At 51.3% G+C, this 21,319-nt stretch overlaps 1 protein-coding gene across 1 annotated transcript in view; it reads right to left on the bottom strand.

Moving 5' to 3' along the window:
* The window catches only part of SDK1 (sidekick cell adhesion molecule 1), an 860,571-nt gene that overhangs the window by 231,888 nt on the left and 607,364 nt on the right, over positions 1 to 21,319 (bottom strand). The window contains exons 8-9 of the mRNA XM_032394092.1: positions 7,148 to 7,259; positions 6,218 to 6,408 (exon numbers count right to left, since the gene is read on the bottom strand). Coding sequence (XP_032249983.1) covers positions 6,218 to 6,408; positions 7,148 to 7,259 — 303 coding nt within the window. The remainder of the gene's footprint in view (positions 1 to 6,217; positions 6,409 to 7,147; positions 7,260 to 21,319) is intronic.

Genomic DNA, 21,319 nt, shown 5'->3' with positions numbered 1-21,319 from the left:
CTTCAGTTTCCCCCAATGGTGACATCTTGCAAAACCACAGCCCAACGTCACACCCAAAACACTGACCTACCCCACTTTCCCCTCTGCGGTCTGCCTTGTACGTGTGTGCTCACGCATGCGTGTGTGCGGGCTTAGCCCTAGACGACGTCACTCGTGAGCGGGCCTGTGTGCCCACAGGCAAGAGGCAGAGGGGCCGTCACCCAAGGGGCCCACACGCTGCCCTTTTAGCACCATGGCCACCCCAACGTCCCATCCCTCACGTCTGGCAACCACTCATCTGTTCTCCGTCTGTAATTCTGTCATTTCAAGAATGATACAGGAATGGAATCACAGTGTGTAACCTTCGGAATTGGCTTTTTTCACTTGGCCCAAGTCCCTCGGGATTCATCCCAGAGGAAGTACACTTTGATAACAGAAACCCGCACGTAGAAATGGTCAACATCTACAGGACCAGACGGCCTTCCCTCAGGCACTGGGCGCCACGGCCAGTGTCCCGATGCCGCTCCTCCTCACTCTGCAATGCCACTCAGCTTCCCCCCAGGGCCAGGGGAGGACCTAGCCCGGGGTCGGAGACAACGGGTGCTCGTCACACCGTGGCCCGAAGCTGGCTCGAGCCGAGCAGAGGCACGGCTCCGGGGCTGGGGGGCATTAGAGGCCTGGCCGGGGCCACTCATCTGCGAACACCGCCATTCCCTACTGCAGACAGTTACCATGGGAGCCTGGCACAAACGCACCCGCCCCACAGACTCGGCAGCACCGAGTGCAGAGCCGCGAGGCTCCTCGGGCACAGTCTGGAAGGGCGTCCTGCCAATGTTGCCAAGTGCCGTCTCTCTCCTCTGGAGCCAATAACCAGGAGGCTTGCACGGCTGACAACTAGGAAGGCCAGGAACGGCACGGGCTGAGCATGTTTGTTCATTTACTGATACTCCGGCCTTGTTCCTGCAACTTTTCCAGGCGGCTGAGCGAAGCAGAGTGGGTGAGTAGCTGCCAAGACCCTGAAAGGCCCCGTAGCTTCTGACGGTAATCTTATTTCTTTTCCCCACTACGTATGTGTCACGATTTCGCTCACAGCTGACCCTTCATGTCAACATAACTCAACAGGTGCTCGGAAGATTTCTTCTCTTAACCCCCAGCTACTTTTACACATAGTCAGCCCTAAGGACAAAAGTGGAGGCGCACCAGGCATGTCCACGACGTGAGGGCCGTGGGGTGAATGGTGAGTTCGTTGTGAATTAGTTCTCTTGTGCACAGACTCTTGCAACCACTTAACCTCTGAGGGGCAAGTGCGCATCTTAGCTAATTGGCAGCGACCTTTCTAGAAAGGGCACAGTGCCGATACTCGTGCACACCGGACTTCCAAAAACGTATCACAGGGGCAGCCAGTAAAACTGGGGATTGAAACAAACACTTTCATCTCTCTTGAAACAATATGAAGACATCAGGAAAAGGTTCCCATCCTGTGTTGAGAAACGGCCAGCCACGCCGATCATCCTTCATTGCCCGGGCCTCAGAACAGGACGTGGGATGCCTCCCAGGCAGCCTATGTCCAAGGCCTCTATCAAATCCCCCACCCTCCGAAATGCCAGGGCCGTACAGTGCTCATTCTGGCCTCGTGGAGGCAGCTACGGCAGATGGTCCATGCGTCCCAAGGATTCTTCATGCTCTCCTGCCAAAGTCCCCACATCTGAGTGGCAGGGCCTGTCCTGAGTAGGACTTACCGCGAGACCCAAGGATGCTCCCTGTTCTGTCTTCCCTTCTGCTCCAGAAAGACCATGTCATGCCAGGGCGTGTCCCTGACTTGCCACCCATCATCCACACGTGGTGTCTTTGTCCACTGTGGTGGGAAGAATGGCCCCAAGGTGTCCACCCCCTAGTCACCGGGACCTGGGAGCAAGTCACACTATGTGGCAAGACGGCCTCTGCAGGTGTGGTGAAGGCTGTCAATCTTGAAATGGAGAGCTGACCTTGGATTAGCTGGCTGGGCCCAGTCCTATCCCCAGAACCCCTAAAAGCAGCAACCTTCCTGCCGCTGGAAGGGGAGACCGAGAAGGGGGTTCAGAGCCCACAGCACGAGAAGACCTGGCTTGTTGGCAAATCCCGAGTCGGTCTTCAAGATCAGCCCTAGCGCTCTCCTTCCGCAGAGGTCCCCCCCCGACCTCCTCGGGCAGGGCCCCTCCACGTGGACCTTCTTCGGAGAAGAACTGTCCTCCCCATCTCTGTGCTGGCAGTGCTTGTCACAGCTTCTGGGGAGACACCTAAAAGCTATCCAAGGGACGGAGACATACAGGAGATTACCAAAGACCTGACATCCTTGAAGGCCTTCAGGGGAGCAGCTGCATCCCTTTCATCTTTGCAAACCCTCCTTCTTCGTCCTCTGCCCACGCTGGCCCTTCAGGAGGGTCCTGCACACACTGTACTCCACAAACGGTTGGCAGATCAGCAGGGGTGGGGGGCAGAGATGGCCAGGGGGCCCGGAAGAGCACGCTCGCGGCCCCCTGCCTCCGGAACCCCGCTCCATCCCGGGGTATCACAGCTGGCCTGCCCATCCCGCATTCAGCAAATGACCCAAGCGCCACTGGTGTTGGCCTCGTACAAGTTTCCCTCTTGTTTTAGAAACAGTTCTGTAACAGCTCTATTTTCTGAGCTTCATTCGGTAATGACCTGTTGTACAGGTAAGTTCCAGGTGTCACAGGGCACCGATGATTAATGTGGGTGCTTCCAACGTCGCCATATGTAAAACCAGAAAGAAGACATCTTGAGCTCATCCTAAACCAGCGTGAATGGGTTACAAGGCCCGCCGCAGGGTTCCATCCTGGCTGGACGTCCGGAGAGCCTCTGGCCCCGGCACCCGCCGCCTGAGGTCAGGTGCCCCTCGCTGTCTGCGCGGGTGTGCTCTGCTGAGTCGTAACTGCCTCGTGAGGGCCTGCCTTCCACACAGGGCTCCCGGATGCCGGGGGCCACGGCCACTTTTTTGCAGCACCATCACCAATGCCCAGCACAGTGTCCAAGACGTAGACTCAAGAAATGTTAACTGGAGGAAAGGAAGGAAGAGCAGGAGGGGAGGAGAGGGGAGGAAGCATCTTATGTTGGGAATCAAGCACTGAAGAGCGGCTCGGTCTCAGCTCTAGAGAACCTTCCAGTACAGCTGGAACTCCTGACCGTGGCATTGGCGTCAGCCAGGAGAGGGTACGAGGAATCTGTGATTTTAATGATGCGATTTTGGAATTCCTGAATGACCTGCGTCTGCAAACCAGAACAGACCGAGATGCACAGAGACGGCTGTGGACAGCAGCCACTCGCCCCGACGCGTGTCTGAGTGCGGGCAGCGTGAGGGGACACGGGCCCTCCCAGAAGCCGGGAAGCGTGTGAACGGCAGTGGCAGGAGCCAGTGTTGGTCTGTCAGTGTGGACAGGAGGAGGAATCTGGGACACTGCAGCTGTGGGTAAGAGGCAGCCTCGCCGTATTTATCCCCAAGAAAGAAACTGCTTCCAGGGATCTTGAGACACACCCTGATCTCAGGGACCGTGAAGTGTGTGTCGGTAAACAACTTCAACAACGCCGCGCTCCACCACGAAGCATAAAGCCGCTGCTTCCGGGCGTCTGTGACCAGCACCCGTATCACTTCCCACCTCGTCTACAGGTTACAGATGTGGGAGCTGAGGCCAGCAGCGGCTGAGGGACGTGTTCGAGCCCGTGAGTGGTGCCGAGGGAGTCTGAGCCCAGGTCTGTCCCCACAGCCCAGCCCAGTGGCCCACGGTTGATCGGGCAGGGGGTGGAAACGCCACCAGCAGAGGGAGGTCAGCTGAAACGAGCACGTGACCGAGTCAGCTCACCCCTGGGGACACGGGCAGCCAGGACGTCCAGGTCACATCCCCGCCACAGCAGGGAGGGAGCTCAGCTATTTATCCACCGTCCCTCAGACCCCGCACTTCCAGCGGCCGCAGGCGGGCGCCTCGGCTCCAGTGGCCAGGGAAGGCCGCCAGGAAGGAACGGTGGTGCGAGCAGTTGCGGCCGGGCGGGCGGGCCGCGGCGTCTGCCTCAGCCTGCGGGGGGAGCGGGGGGCTGTCGGGAGCCCGTGGGGGCAGGTCAGGAGAAAGGGTGGAGCAGAGGTCAGGTGCCGGGAGCACGGCCCCGGGAGGCCACCAGGACGTGTGGCAGGGGTGGTGCGGCCCGCACTCCCGTGTAAACCTGGGCAACCAGGCAACACGCCAGCGGAATGGACAGCCTCCACGGCCCTGTCTCGTCTTGTGAGCCCAGATGAGAGTCCCTGAGAGCCAGCGCGACTCCGCCTTCCTGCACCCGCCTGCTCCGGACGCCTGCCGGCCCCACGGCGCCCCGGGGAGCCCCCCACCAGGTGGCCGGGCCTGGGCCGACATCTCCCAACCACTCTGGATTCACAGAGGCACCCTCAGGGCTTTCCCAGGACGATGCCTTCACAAAATCCTCCCTGTCACAGCACATTCTGGTGAATAAAAGGGAGTGTAAACCAACATCACAAGGACGCAGGGTTGTGTCCCTTTCAAAGCCTTCAAAGCCAGAACACAGAGCGGCCAACAGTCTCCTCTGGAATTCAGTTGTCAACGCAAAACCAAAGTTCATAGGATACATTTAAATATTTCTTTTTTTTAAAAGATTTTATTTATTTATTTGACAGAGAGAGAGATAGCGAGAGCAGGAACACAAGCAGGGGGAGTGGGAGAGGGAGAAGCAGGCTTCCCGCCGAGCAGGGAGCCCGATGTGGGACTCGATCCCAGGACCCTGGGACCATGACCTGAGCCAAAGGCAGACGCTTAACGACTGAGCCACCCAGGCGCCCCCATTTAAATATTTCTAAAAGGAATTATGATGGAAACAAACATAAGATAAATTTCTCCTCCTGTTTAAATCACCTTGAGATGTTTTAACACAATACAGTCCTGTCTCCTGGAGACGGACACACCCCGTATGTTAATTCTGGTTCCATCTATAAGGTGCTATGCTCACATCGTGAAGGAAGGACAAGTCCTCGCGGGGCGTGGGACTGCGGTGTTTCCCTCCGTCGGAAGCACAAGGAGAGAAGCAGCAAGAGAACTGGCTCAGTCCCCTACTAGGAGTCCGCAGCGATGTGCGACTCAGGCCTGCCTTCCTGATACTTTAAGAATCTTCACGCTCCGTTCGGAGGGACTGACAGGTTTGCGTGTACTCAGCCGGGTGGTTTTCAGGCCACAGAACCATTTCTTCATGATCGAAAGGAGTGTGACAACACTCAAGGCAAACTGCCTTCTTTGCAGCATTTCTTGATACTCTTGCTAATTTCATATGAAAACACAAGCTTTGATTCTTTCTTAGTCTGCAAAGTGGCAAACTGTGACATATGTCATGTGGGAGCCACAGCCCTCCCCAGGGCTCTCCGCTGATCTGACCGTTCTCGTTCTCATTCCCTTCCTCCCAGAGAGAAAGATTCTCCTGCCTGGGCTCGGCCGCCACGGCCCCTCTTACCTGCCGCGGCCACCATCCTACTGGACGGCTCACGGCGATAGTGACCACAGCCACGTAGGAAGACAAAGTATTACAGAAGCCGAAGAAACGTGAGAAATAAAGGCACTTGCTTCACAATGTAATGTGATCTTACCATAATCCGAAAATACACGGAGGATTCCCTTAGCCACCGAACAACGCACACTCCCTCAACACTGACACTTTCCAGCGTCTAGAGCAACTCCTGCGTGCCGAATTTTATCTTCTTGCTCTTCTTGGCTCAGGAGTGACCCTTGGCGCACGTCCTAGGAAGCAGCTCTGTTCTCACCTTTTAATTTAACAGAAGGTAATATCCCAAAGCTTCTTTTTTCTGGGTCAAAAAATACCAGTAATAGGATAATCTCTGAAAACTGACCATAACAGCCCAGCGAGGGCTACAGAGGAGCTTAGTGGCAGAGAGGCCAGCACAAGAGGGTGATGTATGTGCCAGGGGCCTCACCACGTCACTTCCCAAGCTCTGTGATCGGAAGGATCCAGAGTAACACTTGTTGGAAGTACTCAGAACATCAGCGCTTTGCGTTCAATGGGCTCATGTTCTTGGAAAAAGAACAGGGCGAATTTGGAAGGTAGTCTCTGCGTCACCCTCATTTTCTGAGTTAGAAAGGGAGCCGCTGAGACGTGGCTGATTCTGGGCTGCTTCCAAGGCCGTGCTGCGAGGGGCCGCTCGGCGAGGGGGCCGCGCCTCTGCCGCCAGCGTTACCTGTGATAGACAGAAAGGCTTTCGCGGTGGCTGCGTCGAAAGCACTCCCCCTCAGCGTCGCCTCACAGACGTACACCCCGGTGTCTGCGGACGTCGGGCTGCCGATGGTGAGGCGCCTCCCGAAGCTGTGCAGCCCTCCGGCGATCCTCACCCCGTTCCTCTTCCAGTTCACATGCAGCTCTTCGACAGGCCTGGGAGGACACAGGGCATGAGTGACAACGAGGGTGAGTCAGGTAGATGGCAGTACTAACAATTGCAGGCATTCAGCACAAGCTTGACAAAGCTAATTCTACCAGGAACCATGGCGGGTTGAACAACGGACATTTAAAAATCGATCCAGATACAGCTCGACTCCCTTACGGCATCAACAATACACTCCGCTCAAGGGCTATTGAGCAAGGACAGCTAATTGCAGCAGCAATGGACCATAAGTGCTAATGATTCCGTTTGCACAGGAAAAGAATGTTTAAAATAAATACTACTAGAGGACCTGGCTACATGGGAGGCGAGATCGCGGGAACTGAATTCTGGAGCGACCACTAACTAGGCCGAGGACGCCTAGCACTGCAGAAGAGAAGAGGGACGAACTCCTTCCTTTGCACCCAGAGGACTGAACTGCCCGTCCTCAGCTGGACTCTCAGCAGACACCCTCCACCAGCACTCACAGTATGTTCAACGTAAGCCCTGCGGTCCCAGGCTTGGGGGTCGGGTCCCCTGTGGTCCCAGGCTTGGGGGTCGGGTCCCCTGTGGTCCCAGGCTTGGGGGTCGGGTCCCTATCTTCCCATGCGTGTTGTGCGTGTAGCCCCGCTGCACAAACAAGACCACCGCTGCCAGAAGAGCAAGCACATGCGTGATGTGTCTTTCCACTGAAGGTCCATCTCATCACAGTTAGAATGGATTCGTATCCCCAGGGCAGTACCAGCCACGTACCTGGCATTGGCGATGCACTCCAAGGTGATCTCACTGGACCCAGCCACCACACTTCTGTTGCCCGGAGGAATCACAATGACGGGCGCCATGGTTTCAGGGGTGCCAACATCTCCTGTGGCAGAGAAAGCAAAAGTCCACAGGACTCTCCTAAGTATGGAAGATGGGAAGACTGGAACATAACAAACGGGGGATCTTGTCAAGCCACCCCGATAGGACACCCGAATGTCACAACCCCACCCCAACCCCTTGCGGGGAGCCCTTGGGCATGCTCACTGTCACTGGCCTTCATCAGACCGTAGGAGCCTAGGGCGGAATCCATAGCCGGTAAGTGAGCATTCTGGCTGGAAATCAAGGGACCCAGGGCCTTACACCGCCACCTGGACATCATGTGGATAAGGGCTTTAGAGTGTTGAGCATTTTCCAAAATGTTTGCTGACTTTATTCTTTTATTGACTTAAGACTCTGCTTATTGAGTTACCTAGTCCACCCACTCTTTTCAAGTCTGCTCAATTCCACAAATATTCCACGCATTAGGCACTCTGCCGGGCACGTGTGGTGTTAGAAAGGGGCTGGCATTCTCACTTGGGCCCAAATGTGACTCCCCAGAGCAAACATATTCAATCAACAAAGTGGTCTGTTCTGTCCGTGTACTTTCAATCCCTTTTTCTTCCCTGAAAAGTAAATATCCTGAATCCACCTCTGTTTTGTGAGTATCAAACTATAAATAATTTAGCTCGTACTTCTGGTGACAAGGGAGAAAAAAATATGACACGTCTTTGCCACTTTTCTCTAAAATACATGTAATATCAAAACTAAACTAGCCAGAGTACACTTTACTGCTGTTTATTTAGGGGAATTGAAGACAGATCCAACATTTCTAGAACAGGGATTTCGATAGAGAGTGGAGAAGGCAGAGACTGGAAATAAAAATAAATTTAGATTTTGCAAATGCAAAATGATTTGTCTAGTACCTGACGGTGGAGCGCCAGGCCCCCAATCCCAGCGCTGGGGACAACTCTGCGGTGAGACTCTTGCCCGCCCGCCCAGCTACATGGCAGGGAAAACAAGGACTGGCCTTGTCTGTGTTCTGCCTTCACTGCTTAAGCAGTATGTGATTTTTGATTTAAAGGTTCATGTGAATTACAAAATAAAGAAAAAAGAAAAAAGAAGAAGTTTGGTGTGTGCAGAGCCAACAAATTAATTTTTTAACCTATACATGGTGACGTTGATAGAAGCCAGTTTCCACGAGTCCCAGGGGTGGTTTCATGCCCTTCCCAGCCTCTCTGCCCTCAAAGCGAGCCCGGCAGGGCCTCTGTGGGAGCCTCCTTCTGAGGCTCTCTGCTTGGAACATCGTAGAGGTCGCTGGGCTATTTATGGGATTCCTGAGATGCCTGAGCAGAGACACTTTCATGATGGGGCAAAGGACAGAAGCTGACTGCCAATCAGATTAACAACCTGCCTGTCATCTGTGAAAGTTGCTGATGAGGAGAAATGACCTGAGAAGCTAATATTTGCAAATAGTTATGTGAAGTGAAGGAGAGCAGCGGCGAATGCTAAAAGGTCACTGAGCAAGGTGCTAATTTGGCATTAATCACCGCTCAGCCATGGTGGCAGAGGAGGAATCCTGTGCTCAGCACTTGTCACTGCCCGGGGAGGACAGGCCCCCAGCTGGTCGGCCTCGATGGCACGCTGACCCGGGACACGGTGCGCACGACACCGGGAAGCGCCAGGGCCCAGCTTACGCCCCTCGGGGGCGAGTGGGACAGGGCAGCACCGCTCTGTCGAGGATTCCGGCCACACCGACAGACTGAGCAGTGGTATTTCTGTAACTCACTTTCGCACGCACCAACACGCCGTGCCAGGTGCCTCACCCACGGGCTCGGCTGGACAAGTCCAGTGACTACTTGGGTTTGATTCGGGGCACAGGACACTTTTGGAGAAGCAGGGGTAAGAGGTGCGATTAAACTGTGGTCGTTCCTCAGTGGAGTATTTGTGATCCTGGTGGTGAGGTGACCTTGACTCCTGGGAGCCCCCGCAGCAAGATCAGAGCAAAGCCGCGCATGTGCTGTTGAAACTGCTGACACAACCCACCCGTACGATTTCACCCGCGCGCCCAGAACACAGATCTCCCAACAGCGGGGACCGTGCTCAGCACAGCACACGAGGCTGGAGCACTCTGTTCTTCTAAAGAACTTAAATTTCAGTTGAATCTGCATGGGCAGATGGATGACCCCCGAGTCACTACTATTCTGCAGAGACCCCAGATCCCAGAGTGCAGAGGTTTTCCCTCTGGACCATTCGTCCTCGGTGGAGGAGAACCTTAGTAGGTGTCCATCTGTCTGTCCTGTTTAGCTGCTGACTATTCTGCATACGGTAGCAGGGCAGGAAGTGGATTGTTCCAGAGACAAACTCTTCCCTCTTCCCTCTGTCTCCAGCTCCAGGTCATGATCAGCCCCTCCATAGCCCAGCCTACCCCCTTCGCCCCCGGGGCCCCCATTCCGCCATCTGAGAGCGGTTCTCCAGAAACGGTTTCACCCCGCATCTGCGAGTCGTTCTTGTCGCTTTCTTTGTGTCATTGTGCTCCTCAGTCTCTTATTCCTTTACTGCTTTTTAGACGTTTTTTACTTGTTTTTTAAGTGAGAGGCGGTAATAGAGGTGCTTTATCTGCCATTTTGAACCTGCCATGCTGACTTATCCACCAATTTTTTCCCCCACATTCAATTTTTAGAAGAGAGATGCAAAGAAGAATACCTAGGCATTTCAAAAAGAATAAAATGACCTCTTTATTTCTGCTATTCCACAGTGTCTGAGATACAAAAGCACTCAAAATCCTTAATGATTGGTTATTTTTTCATAAATATTCCACAATAATGAGTCACTGCTACCTCCACCAGGAATATTACCCTCTCCTTCAATGTTCTATATTAACACAAGATTTTTAAAATGCTATATGCCAGTGTATTAAGAATTATTTCTGAGAAGAATGAAAACAAAGGGACGAGGGGGAAGGGAACACACTTTACCAAGCTCCCATGTAGCCACCAAGCCTATCGATCGATAAATGACTTGCAAACGCTTCCCCATTTAATCTAATGACACAATAAGAGAGCGATTATTGGCCCCCCTTTTATAGATGAGAAAATTGAGGCCCAGAGTCACGTGACTTCAAATGGCAGAGAAAGGGCTTAAATAAAGTTTCCATCCAAAATTTGTCAACTTCCTTTCGCATAATGCCGTGCTCCTGATAAAAACTCTGGTGGTGCTCAGTTAACAAGAATTAAATTGACTAGAATGCTCCTTCCCCCAAGCATTTCCTTAATGGAGACTTTACTGTGGTTTTCCACCTGAACATTTCCCAGGCTGGTTTTAGGCGGTTGGAGGTGAAGGCTTTGAATCAAAAGAGGCTTTCTGCAGAGGTCAGCAACAAATGGGCACCAGGCAGCTTCCGCAGCAACGAGGCCGACGCTTTAGCAGTGAAGGGAATACAGCATCCGAGCCTGGGAAACGGCACCTAATCCTCGTCAATCTCCCTCTCCCATGAACCCCTTAATCACTGGAGAGCTGAGTAGGGGGAAGTTGTCGAGGTTGCATTTAATTAAAAAGTACATTTAAAGAAGATCACGTCTCTCAAACAACGACAAAAAAGTTCAAAGTTCACCTGAACTCCTAAAGCTGTAGAGTTGTGGATGAAGGAGGGTGAATGGCAGACACCCCGTTGCAAGGCTTTAGGGGAAGAGCAAGCATTGGGAGACAGGGAGACAGACTCGGGGTCGGGAACCCAGCAGGAGTGGGGGGGGAGGGGGAGGAAAACCAGCCTGGGGAGGCCTGGGTGCAGGGCATTCCAGGCGGGGGACAGAGCACCACAGAGCCCTCGCTGCCCGGCAGGCTCGGGGTGCTGGGGGAGCTGCCAGGGGCCGCAGGCTGGAGCCCTAAGGGCAAGGGGAGACATGGAGCGAGAGGTGGTGATGGGAGGGGTCGGCTCAGGGAGGGCCTCGCGCCTCGGGGAGAACTCTGGGCAACATCCTAAAGGCGGGTGGGAAGAGGATGGGGCAGAGGATGACATGATGAGAGCCTGTTTTAAGAATCAAACCCCAGAATGCACCATAGGGGGCAAGGGAGGACACGGGAGGTCAGCCAGGTGACCGAAAGACTGGGTGGTGGGGATGGAAACTAGGTGGGGCACTTTTCAAGGGCAGGGTCAGAGTTTGCTGATGGCTGGATATGGGGATGTCTGTAGAGAGAGAAGCTGCCATCTCTGAGAGGGAAAGGCCAGACGGGTTCAGGCTTGTGGGGAGCAGTTAGGGACGGGCTTTGGGATGTGTGCAATGCGGCAGACGCCTACTCATCTCAAGGCTCAGTAGCGACTCCGGCGTATTCCCCCACACTTGGTCTTTTGTCTTTCTGCTCCCAAAGTTCACTCTTCCGTCCTGTCTCCAACACCACCTCTACCCATTCCTCAAAAAACTAAAAATTAAAAATACAACTACCACATGATCCAGCAATCTCATTTTGGGGTATGGACCCAAAGGAAAAGAAACCACTGACGCAAAGAGAGTTCTGCCCCCGCCCCCACGTTCACGTCAGCATCACAACAGCCAAGACATGGAAACGACATATGCGTCCATGTGGAAAGAAACAGCTAAAGAACACGTGGTACGTTTGTGGAATAAAATTCAGCCATGAGAAGGAAGGAAATCTGGCCATTTGCTACAACATGGATGAACTTCGAGGTCATTGTGCTAAGTGAGATGAGTCAGAGAAAGACAAACATCGTACGATCTCACTTACATAAGGAATCTACAACGAGGAGCTCACAGAAACAGAACAGACTGTGGTTGCCAGGGGCAGGGGTGCAGAAAAATGGGTAAAGGTCGTCAGAAGGGACAAATTTTTACTTATAAGATAAATAAGATCTGAGGATGTAATGTAAAAGAAAAAAAGTCTCTTGGCATTGAGAAATGTCCCCTGTGCAGCAAAACTGTCCCCGGCTGGGAACCACTGGTTCTAGTCACACTCCTGGTCAGTGAAATGGGCAAGAATAAAAATTCTTTCTTCAGAGTTAAAAAAAAAAAAAAAGAAAAGGAAAGGAAAGAAAGACTCTCCCTAACTGGGGTCTCAGTTTCCACCTGCAGCCTGTGGGCAAGCCCTGGCCAGACAGACGGCGGCGGGGGGCCATCAGCCCCACGGGTCTGTGCCCAGCACGGCACACAGACAACAACGACATTCAGCATCGGTCTCCGCGCGCCCGCGTCCTGAGCCTCTCTAGACGGGGCTCTGTCCGTACCGCACCCAGGCGGAGCCCAGAACCGCTCCTGAGCCCTGAATCGGGCTGTCCACCTGCCTCGGATGCTAACACCCTCTGACACGTGGCTGGTCTCCTCCAGTCCCACCTGGCTGTTGTCCCATAACCGTGCCTTCCCCTGCTCTTCCCTTGCATTTGGCTGTGAGGAGGACAGCCCCATCCTGAGCACACGCAGTGATGACATGCTAGCTGTTGACCACCAGCCCTTCTGCTGGACACGTGGACATGGGGACGTGGGGTGCTGGCCTGGCCCTGGGGAACAGACTCCATCAGGCTCCCCTGGCCCGGGCCCCTACCCCACTCCAAGCTTCTCTCCCTGCCCCCAACTACCCAGACGAGGTTCCCACGCACCGAACAGCTGAAAGGCACAGTTATAAAGAGAACAGTTTTGAATCCAAGCGACCTGGAAATACCACCACAGCTCCTAATTGTTTGGGAACAAGTCACCTAACTTCTCCAAGACTTACGTTCTTCATTTGTAAACCGATAAGCACTTCACAGGGCCATTACAAGCAAGGGTACGTGTATATGCGTCTGTAGGTATGCGTGTTCTCCGGGCACGGAGAGGGCATTGCACGAACTTGGGGGCTAACAGTACTATCATGGGGTTGGGAACAGAGCCCTCACCCCCTGCTCTGTCCCAGCCATCTCTTCTGCCAGCACTGTCCTCCCCACTGGGGCCCTGAAGGTGTTTGGGGCCAGTGTCCTGGCTCTCGAAGATGAACACCCTGCGCCCCATTCACAGCTCAGAGGCAGGCACACGGAGCCCCGAGCATAGACACCTTTCCCCACACTCTCTTGTTTCAAAGATATCAACATCTCATTAAAAAATACAGACTTCTTTCTTTCAAATAAGACTCTGGGTCCTAAAGGAGTAGAATTTTCCAGGCCATCTGAGATAGCAAATCCCACGTTTTGGTTTTCTCTATTAGCACCACTGTGTCGAGTTTCCTGATTCATAGGTGGGTGCTCCTGGCAAATACACCTCAGGAAAGCTTTGCAGCAGCCAGCTCAAGCAGGGCTGAGGTCATGGGCTCGGCGGCTGGCACGCCACCACGTTCTTCCCCGGGCCACACCAGAGAATAATGAGGTTGAACGCTGCCCTCCACCGAAGGATGCTGAGTCACATTTGCCCTGAGATACAAAACCCGGGCAGCACAGCTCCCACGTAAACAGGTGCGAAATGAGCAAGCCACGTGCCCTTCTAACACACAAGCAGACGTGTTCCGTGAGAGGTGCCTTTGTTCGAGGAAGAACGGTATTATGATAGCTGTCACGCTTTCTGAGATTAGAAAGCCGCTCTGGCCCCTCAGTGCTTAGTGTGTCTGCAGCTACAGGGCCTTCAGTTTTGTAAAAGCAGCATCTCGTCAAGAAGCTAGCAGGTAATGGGAGCTACAGGACTATTTGAAACCTCAAGATCTTCCTGCTCCAGAAAGAATCGGCTCCAAATTTGGAGGAACAAAAGAGAAAGTAGGGTTGAAAGCAAGCAGGGAGTAAAAGACAACGAAGGTTCCTTGGCTTTCCTTTTTTTAATCTTTGTTCAATACCAATAATAATAACACATATTGCTCGTGTTGAGCAGATGACCTTAACAGTTACAGAAAAGCTTTAAGATTCAGGCAACTGGCTATCTGGACAGAACAACAGCGGCCCCTCCCACCCAGCACCGCGGGTGCCCTGGCTCCCCCAGCATGTGGCTCTCAGCTCCCCGCAACATCATCATGTGCCCGTGCGTCTGTCCACCTTTAAAACAAAAAATTTTTTTTTAAGATTTTATTTATTTATTTGAGAGACAGAGTGAGAGAGCATGAGCAGGGGGAGGGGCAGAGGCAGAGGGAGAAGCAGGCTTCCCGCCGAGCATGGAGCCCGACGTGGGGCTCGATCCCAGGACCCCGGGACCATGACCTGAGCGGAAGGCAGACGCTTCACCAACTGAGCCCCCCAGGCGCCCCTGGGTCTGTCTGTCTCTTGGAATAAGGAAGGATGTCCGAGTTATTCATCTGGGTATGAAACGATGTGCTTCGGCCATAACAGCCCTTCTGCAGGTACTTGTTAAATGAAGAACTAAGTCTTGTCCAAACCGAACAGGGTTGGTTATTGTCAGCACAGCATCTACGGACAACAGCAACATAACAACGGCTTTGTAGTTCAAGCGCACTGCAGCCGGGCGCTGAGCTGGTGCTGGGGCTTCAGAGGTTTAACGTGCGAGGTCAGGGTCATCAGGGAGGCGTGGGTTAGTAGAGGAAGACGTCCGGTTAACAGAGCGAGCACGGACAGGCTGTGTGGGGCTAGGAGAGGAGCAGGCAGGGACACCGCAGGACAGGGTGGGTGTGTGGCCAGGAGGTTGAGTCTTCCAGGGGAATTCGGGAAGCCTGAGCCATGTCCTTGAAAGACGCACAGGCATTCACCAGGCGGAGGAGGGAAGGAAAGGCATTTCAGGAACAGGAAACAAAGAGCGTGGAACCCGCCCAGCCTATATGGGAAAGTGTCAGTCCCTCTGGAGGTTGAGGGGAAGTGCTTCTGGGTGCAGCATGGACGCAGTCCAGTGGAGAACGGAGTCACCGAGGACCCCGAGGAGGGGACCCTACTGAGTAGGAGACGGTGGGACGCCACGGGGAGGAGGGAGAGGGAGGACAGGGGCCTCGGGCAGCTGGATTTGTGCACAGAAGTGCTCCGGGTTGCTGGCCGGAGTGGTTTGGGTGGGCGGCAGGGCAACTCAGGGGTGAAAACTTGGAAGAAAGCACAGGATTGGGGGTGAGGACGTCCGTGTATTAGGATAGAGGAGAAGTTGGCCATGTTCAGGTGCCTGTGGGGTGTCTGGGGGCATCGGCTGGTCAGCGCGGGAGCGGTGGCTGAAATCCTGAGACGAGAAGACCTCTCTGGGAGAGCCGGAAGAGCAAGGACAGAAGGCAGGCCTGGGACAAACCCCAGCAGCACACCTCTGAAGGGCGGGCAGCCAAGTCTACAAAGGACTGCGGGAAGAGCAGGCCGGGAAGAGAAGGAGCTTCTGACACCACGGAAATTAGAGTTTATGCCATTATTTTGTTCCAAGTAGACAGGAATTCCCACATATAAAATCAAGGCTACTTCTGCTCAGTGTTTTTTTTTAATTTTTTTAAATTTTTATTTTTTAAATTTTATTTAAATTCAATTAATTAACATATAGTGTATTATTAGTTTCAGAGGTAGAGTTCAGTGATTCATCAGTTGCATATCACACCCAGTGCTCATTACATCATGTGCCCTCCTTAATGTCATCACCCAGTTACCCCCATGTCCCACCCTGCTCCCCTCCAAGCAACCCTCAGTTTGTTTCCTATGATTAAAAGTCTCTTATGGTTTGTCTCCCTCTCTGATATCATCTTGTTTGATTTTTCCCCTCCCTTCCCCTATGCTCCTGTTTTGTTTCTTAAATTCCACTTATGAGTGAGATCATATGGTATTTGTCTTTCTCTGATTGACTTATTTCGCTCAGCATTATACCCTTTAGTTCCATCCACGTCATTGTAAATGGCAAGATTTCATTTTTTGATGTGTGAGCAATATTCCATTGTACATATACACCACATCTTCTTTACCCGTTCATCTGTCAGTGGACATCTGGGCTCTTTCCATAATTTGACTATTGTGGACATTGCTGCTATAGACATTGGGGTGCAGGTGCCCCTTCGGATCACTATGTTTGTATCCTTTATTCTGCTCAGTTTTGGAAGATGAATCTTTGAATTTACCGTGTGGGACAACGCTAAGGAATGCAGAGCTGTGTGCAGGTAAAACTCCCAACCTCCAGCAACAAGGACTGCACTGTACCCCACACACAACATTGTCGAGGGGGAGGTGCTCTCTGTTCACTTCTGGAGCTCAGTGTCTGCCAACAGGCTGGCTCTGACCATTCTCAACCTGCTTCCTGACAATAAAAAGTGTCATTTAATTGGTCTTTTGTGATTCTTGACCTTCTCCCATGCACAGCAAGGGACCCTGGTGCTCTTTTGGGGGAGGAGTGAAAACAGCTCCAAGATACTCAAAGAAAATCAGGTGGCTTTTCTGTTCATCAATTGCTTTGCAACTGCTTGGAGTCTATTATCCTTCTCTGCATTATTAAAATGGCCTGGCAAAGGGATTAAGTGCTTTCCTGCCTGCAAAAACATCTCAACAGGTATGTCTGATTTCCTGCCACCCTGGGGAGCCAGCATTTCAATAGCTCAGATCCTGTAATCGCTGAACCCCAGGGTACATATTTTTAAGAGACTGACATACACCCCCCCAAAAAATACATAAAAATATATAAATATATATAAAGTATATATATACACAAGTTATTTACATATAAATAACTTATATATATAAATATATTATATATATAAATAAATTATAAATATAGTATATATAAAAATAAATATATAATATATAAATAACTTATAAAATAAATATATAAATAACTTATATATAAATATATATAAAATAAATAAATATATAAATATATATATAAATAACCAATATAACTAACTTAAATATATCTCCAAGAACTCATAGACATCAATATTATTTTTTTTTTCATTAAAATGTGCTCCAGTGAGAGGTGTATCAGCAACACAGATCAGGTCATTCGCTAGAACTCCATGAGGTGATTTTCTGGTGGCAAAACTTGGACAATGTTAACAGGAGCTATATTGTGACAACTGAAATAAACGGCACAATTTCTCTCCTAATAGAAAAAAAAAATCTTCTTCACTAAGTAGAAGGTTCCTCCCACCTCTTTCTTTCCCCGAGTTCACTTTTTAATTTGTAGGCACCCGGCTCCTGAAGAGGTGAAGCTGGAGTATTAATAATCTGTGGTGTGTGGAGGTTTCTCAGAAACTTTCCTGTTCTTTTAGACGCCGTGTCCCTCATCACTGGTCAGCCAGAACCCGGTCACGAACCGTGACGGCGCCACGCCGGTGCGGTGTGGGGAGCGGGTACATGGGGTCGGCGGCAGGCTCCTGGGGGCAAACGCAACCACAGATGCTCTCGTGGCACTCTTGAGAGGAGTGTGCACCAGCGGACCCAATTCTTCTTGTTTACTACCCAACAGGAGGAGGGAAAAAAATGGGAGGAAATACAGCAGTCTATGCCATTTACAATTTTATCTTTACACGTACTTCCATTTTTATCTCAGTACACTTCTGGACTTTTCTATTGACAAGAGACGATAAATAAAATAATATGACAGTTTGACAAACAATCCAGCAGTTTCCTTTCTTCTCATTTATAACATATTTGAAAACTTGCGCATTTGGAAATGAATGGAATGTAACAAAGAATGTGTTTTCGTCAGCTTTGTACTGGGCAGAGAAAAATGAAGGTAATAGAAGGCAGCTCTACAGTGGGCTTATTCATCTGTTTATTTGGGGACGAGCACAAACTGGTACACAGAAGACAGGATTCAGCTTGGCTGGACGCTGCAGTGACCCAACTGTCTGATTCGAGAGACACGAGCTGATAACCTGCTTTTTATTTAAACACATAAATGCATGATCTACCACTTCATACTAGAACAACCATAACCAACACAAAAACTGGGACTACAGGCCATCTGGGTGGGCTAGAGGGGTAAGAGAATCTATTTTTCACCAGAGTAGGTCAATTTTCTGAATGGCATTCTAAAATTATTGAGAATGTAATTAGGAACAATAACAGATCACTTTTAGCTTTAATTAAGAAATTCCCTTGAGTAAATGTGCCAGACGTGCAAATCTGGGCATGGAGCCCAAGCCCACCAGGGCAACTGATGCCCCTCTGAGGCTGTTAGCAAGGACAAGGGGAATACGCAGGGCCCCTCGGCAGGGGCCACCGCAGGCTCGGTCCTCCTCCACCGCCCAAGCGGGAGGAGCTCTCCGGCAAAGAGTTCTCTTCAAAGTTCAAATGAGAGACACAAAATATTTAGAGGTTGGCAGATCCGTAGGAAGAACATCAGTGCATTTACTAGACTGTAAGGGACGGATCAGAACCACATTAGATTTTTCCTAACAGCCACCAAGCCATCATGTTGAGGACACGAGCTACAGTGCTTGCTGATCTCTGCCCCTGCAGGCTGGGAGGCTCCGTGCCCGCCCCTCTGCCCTGGTCAGCTTTCCCCTGGCCCTTCACTGCCTGACGTGTGGCTCACTGGACTTGTTGGTTTTATTCGTCTGTGTCTCCCCACGAGCTCGCAAGAACAGGAGCCTCGGACAGTGCCTGATGCTTCGTTAGGTGCTCAATAAAAACCTCTCGAGTGAACTCCGAGTGGAGGTCTGGGGACAAGTCTCTCCTTCCTGTGTCTCTGGGAGAACTCTGCCAGGCTGGATGTCACAGACCCGAGGAGTAACAGTCTCACTGAGGACCCTTGGCCACACTGCAGACAGCTTCCCTGACCTGCTGGCTGAGGCCAGACCCCAGGTGACCACAGGCACGAGGCAGCTGGGTCTTCTCTGCCTCAGTATCTCCTTCACAGCTCCGTATTCCTGAGCTTCAATGGCCAGACCACATGGCACGCCAAAGCATCTGGCTGCCCCCTCTGACCCGAGTGCCCCCACCTGACCTGCTTCCCCGAATCCCACCCATGCATCCAGGCCTGGGAACATGTCACTTCCTCCATGAAAGTTTCCCAGGGCCTCAGTAACAATGATCCGCCCTCTTTGTACATGTGGTGCACTTTTTTTCCTTATTGTGGTTAAATATACTTAACATGAAAGTTACCATTTTTAAGTGTACAGTTCTGTGGCATTAATTCATATTGTTCTGCAACCATCACCACCAACCATCTCCAGAACTTCCTCATCTTCCCAAACTGAAACTTTGTCCCCATCAACACTTAACTGCACCCCCCACCTCCCCAGCCCCTGGCGCCCACCATCTACTTCCTGTCCCCATGAGTTTTATTCTAGGTGCCTCGTATAAATGGAACCACACAGTATTTATCTCCTTTGTGACTAGTTTATGTCACTTAGTCTTCAAGGCTCACACATGCTATAACATTTGTCAAAATTCTCTTCCTGCTTAAGGCTGGATAATATTCTGCTGTATGGAAGGACTGCATTTTGTTTATCCAAATCATTAGTGAAGTTGATCATCTTTCCATGTGCTTGTTGTCCATTTGTACATCATCTTTGGAAAATGTCTATTCCAGTCCTGTGTCTTAGATCAGGGTGCAGGTTGCTTGTCGTAGGAGTTCTTTATGTATTCTGGATATTAATCCCTGGATATAAGATTTGTAAATATTTTTCCTATTTCATGGGTTGCCTTTTTACTCTGTTGATAGTGTCCTTTGATGTAAAACTTTTTTAATTTTGATGGAGTCCAATTTGTCTATTTTTCATTTGTTGCCTGTGCTTTTGGTGTTGTAGCCAAGAAAGCATCACCTAATCCAACATCGTGGAGCTTTCCCCTGTGTTTTCTTCCAAGGGTTTTATAGTTTTCAGCCTTTGATCATTTTGAATATGAGCATACCGTCTACGGTGTATACACAACAACGCGCTGCGCTGTTCACAGTCGCTGAAAGCACTCTGTAGACAGTGGTGCCCGGGCCTGCCCACAGTCTCTGCTGCTTGCCCCTCACGTACGAGCCCAGGGCCCTCTGCTAGCACCTGGGAGTTCCCACCCGAGGTCACTCTCTGGTCAGGGGTATGGCTTGTCGTTTGTGCCAGTCTCAGCCTATCAATAACCAGTGTTATGCTTGGACTGGTCCTCATGGTTCTTACTACGCTTCGAAGACACCCTTCAGCAACAACCACTGGGGCTACGTGAACAAAATCAAAGTTTATTACTCAGGAGACTTGGGAATTATGCAGCACAACCAGGGCCATGCAGGGAGGTGGGCAGGTAGAGCAAGATTGAGAGAGACAGGGGAAAAGACAGAGTGTACGGGCTGGGGGTTCTGCTTCTACGGGGGCCGAGTGGGGCAGGCCTATGGTTTCACAGGCTCACTCTTTATTGGTGCATTAAAAACATAAAAGCAGTAATTTGAAGTCCAGGAGGAGAAAAAGTAAGAGGCCCAAGGGATCAGTTATCAAAATCCACTCAGAGCTCTAAACAAAGAGCCTCAGTGCGGAGGCAGCCTGGCTCTTTGTCTCGGCCTGAGGCTGGCAGTGAGTTGATTCCAAGACAGCCATCTTTGAAATGGGTGCTCGGGCATCTCGGCTTAAGTCGGGCACTTGCATTACAAAAAGGAAAAACAAATGTCACGGCTTTCCACGACATTGGCCTATAGGGGTGAGGCTGACAGGCCAGAAGGCCAGTGAATTAATATCCCTGAGAGTTGTTCTCAACCACAAAGGCATAAGTGGCATTAAAGTGGCTTCCAACTCCCTCTGAGGTCTCCTGGGTACTGAGAACAGGCACTCACAGAGGTGATGGGCTCACGAGTGCTCCCCGTATCGGCATCTTGCTCTTCCCCTTTACACACCCTTTTACCTGTATGTCTGGGGATCACCTCTAAGTAAACTATCACACTCACATCTTCATCAGACTCACACACTTGGTTTCTGGGGGAAAGTGAGATGAGACCCTCTCTCCTCCAGACGAAGGGGTCTGTAGAGCATAACTGCTCCCTCCCCTATAAACTCCTTATAGGTGTGATGCTTACAAACCCCTTTGTGTTCACAGCCTCTGGCAAACAGTAAGTGCCTAATAGATGCTTGCCAAACTGAATGAACCTAACTTACATTGTTCAAATGGATCTCCAGATCTGTTCCTAAAATATCAACATCTCTTCCCAAGACAAGAGTTGTACATACAGGTGTCTGGAGAGTAGTGCAGCTCGGCTCCCGGGGTATGTCTGTGACCAGGTGCCAAGCTCACATCCCGCGGAAGATCAGATGTTCTTTATAAAGCATGTGATTCACAAACAGAATCTG

This window comes from Phoca vitulina, unplaced genomic scaffold (genome assembly GCF_004348235.1).
Source record: "Phoca vitulina isolate PV1807 unplaced genomic scaffold, GSC_HSeal_1.0 scaffold79, whole genome shotgun sequence".
Lineage (NCBI taxonomy): Eukaryota > Metazoa > Chordata > Mammalia > Carnivora > Phocidae > Phoca > Phoca vitulina.
Note: the sequence above shows the minus strand (reverse complement) of the source record. Positions and strands in the feature narration are given on the sequence as shown.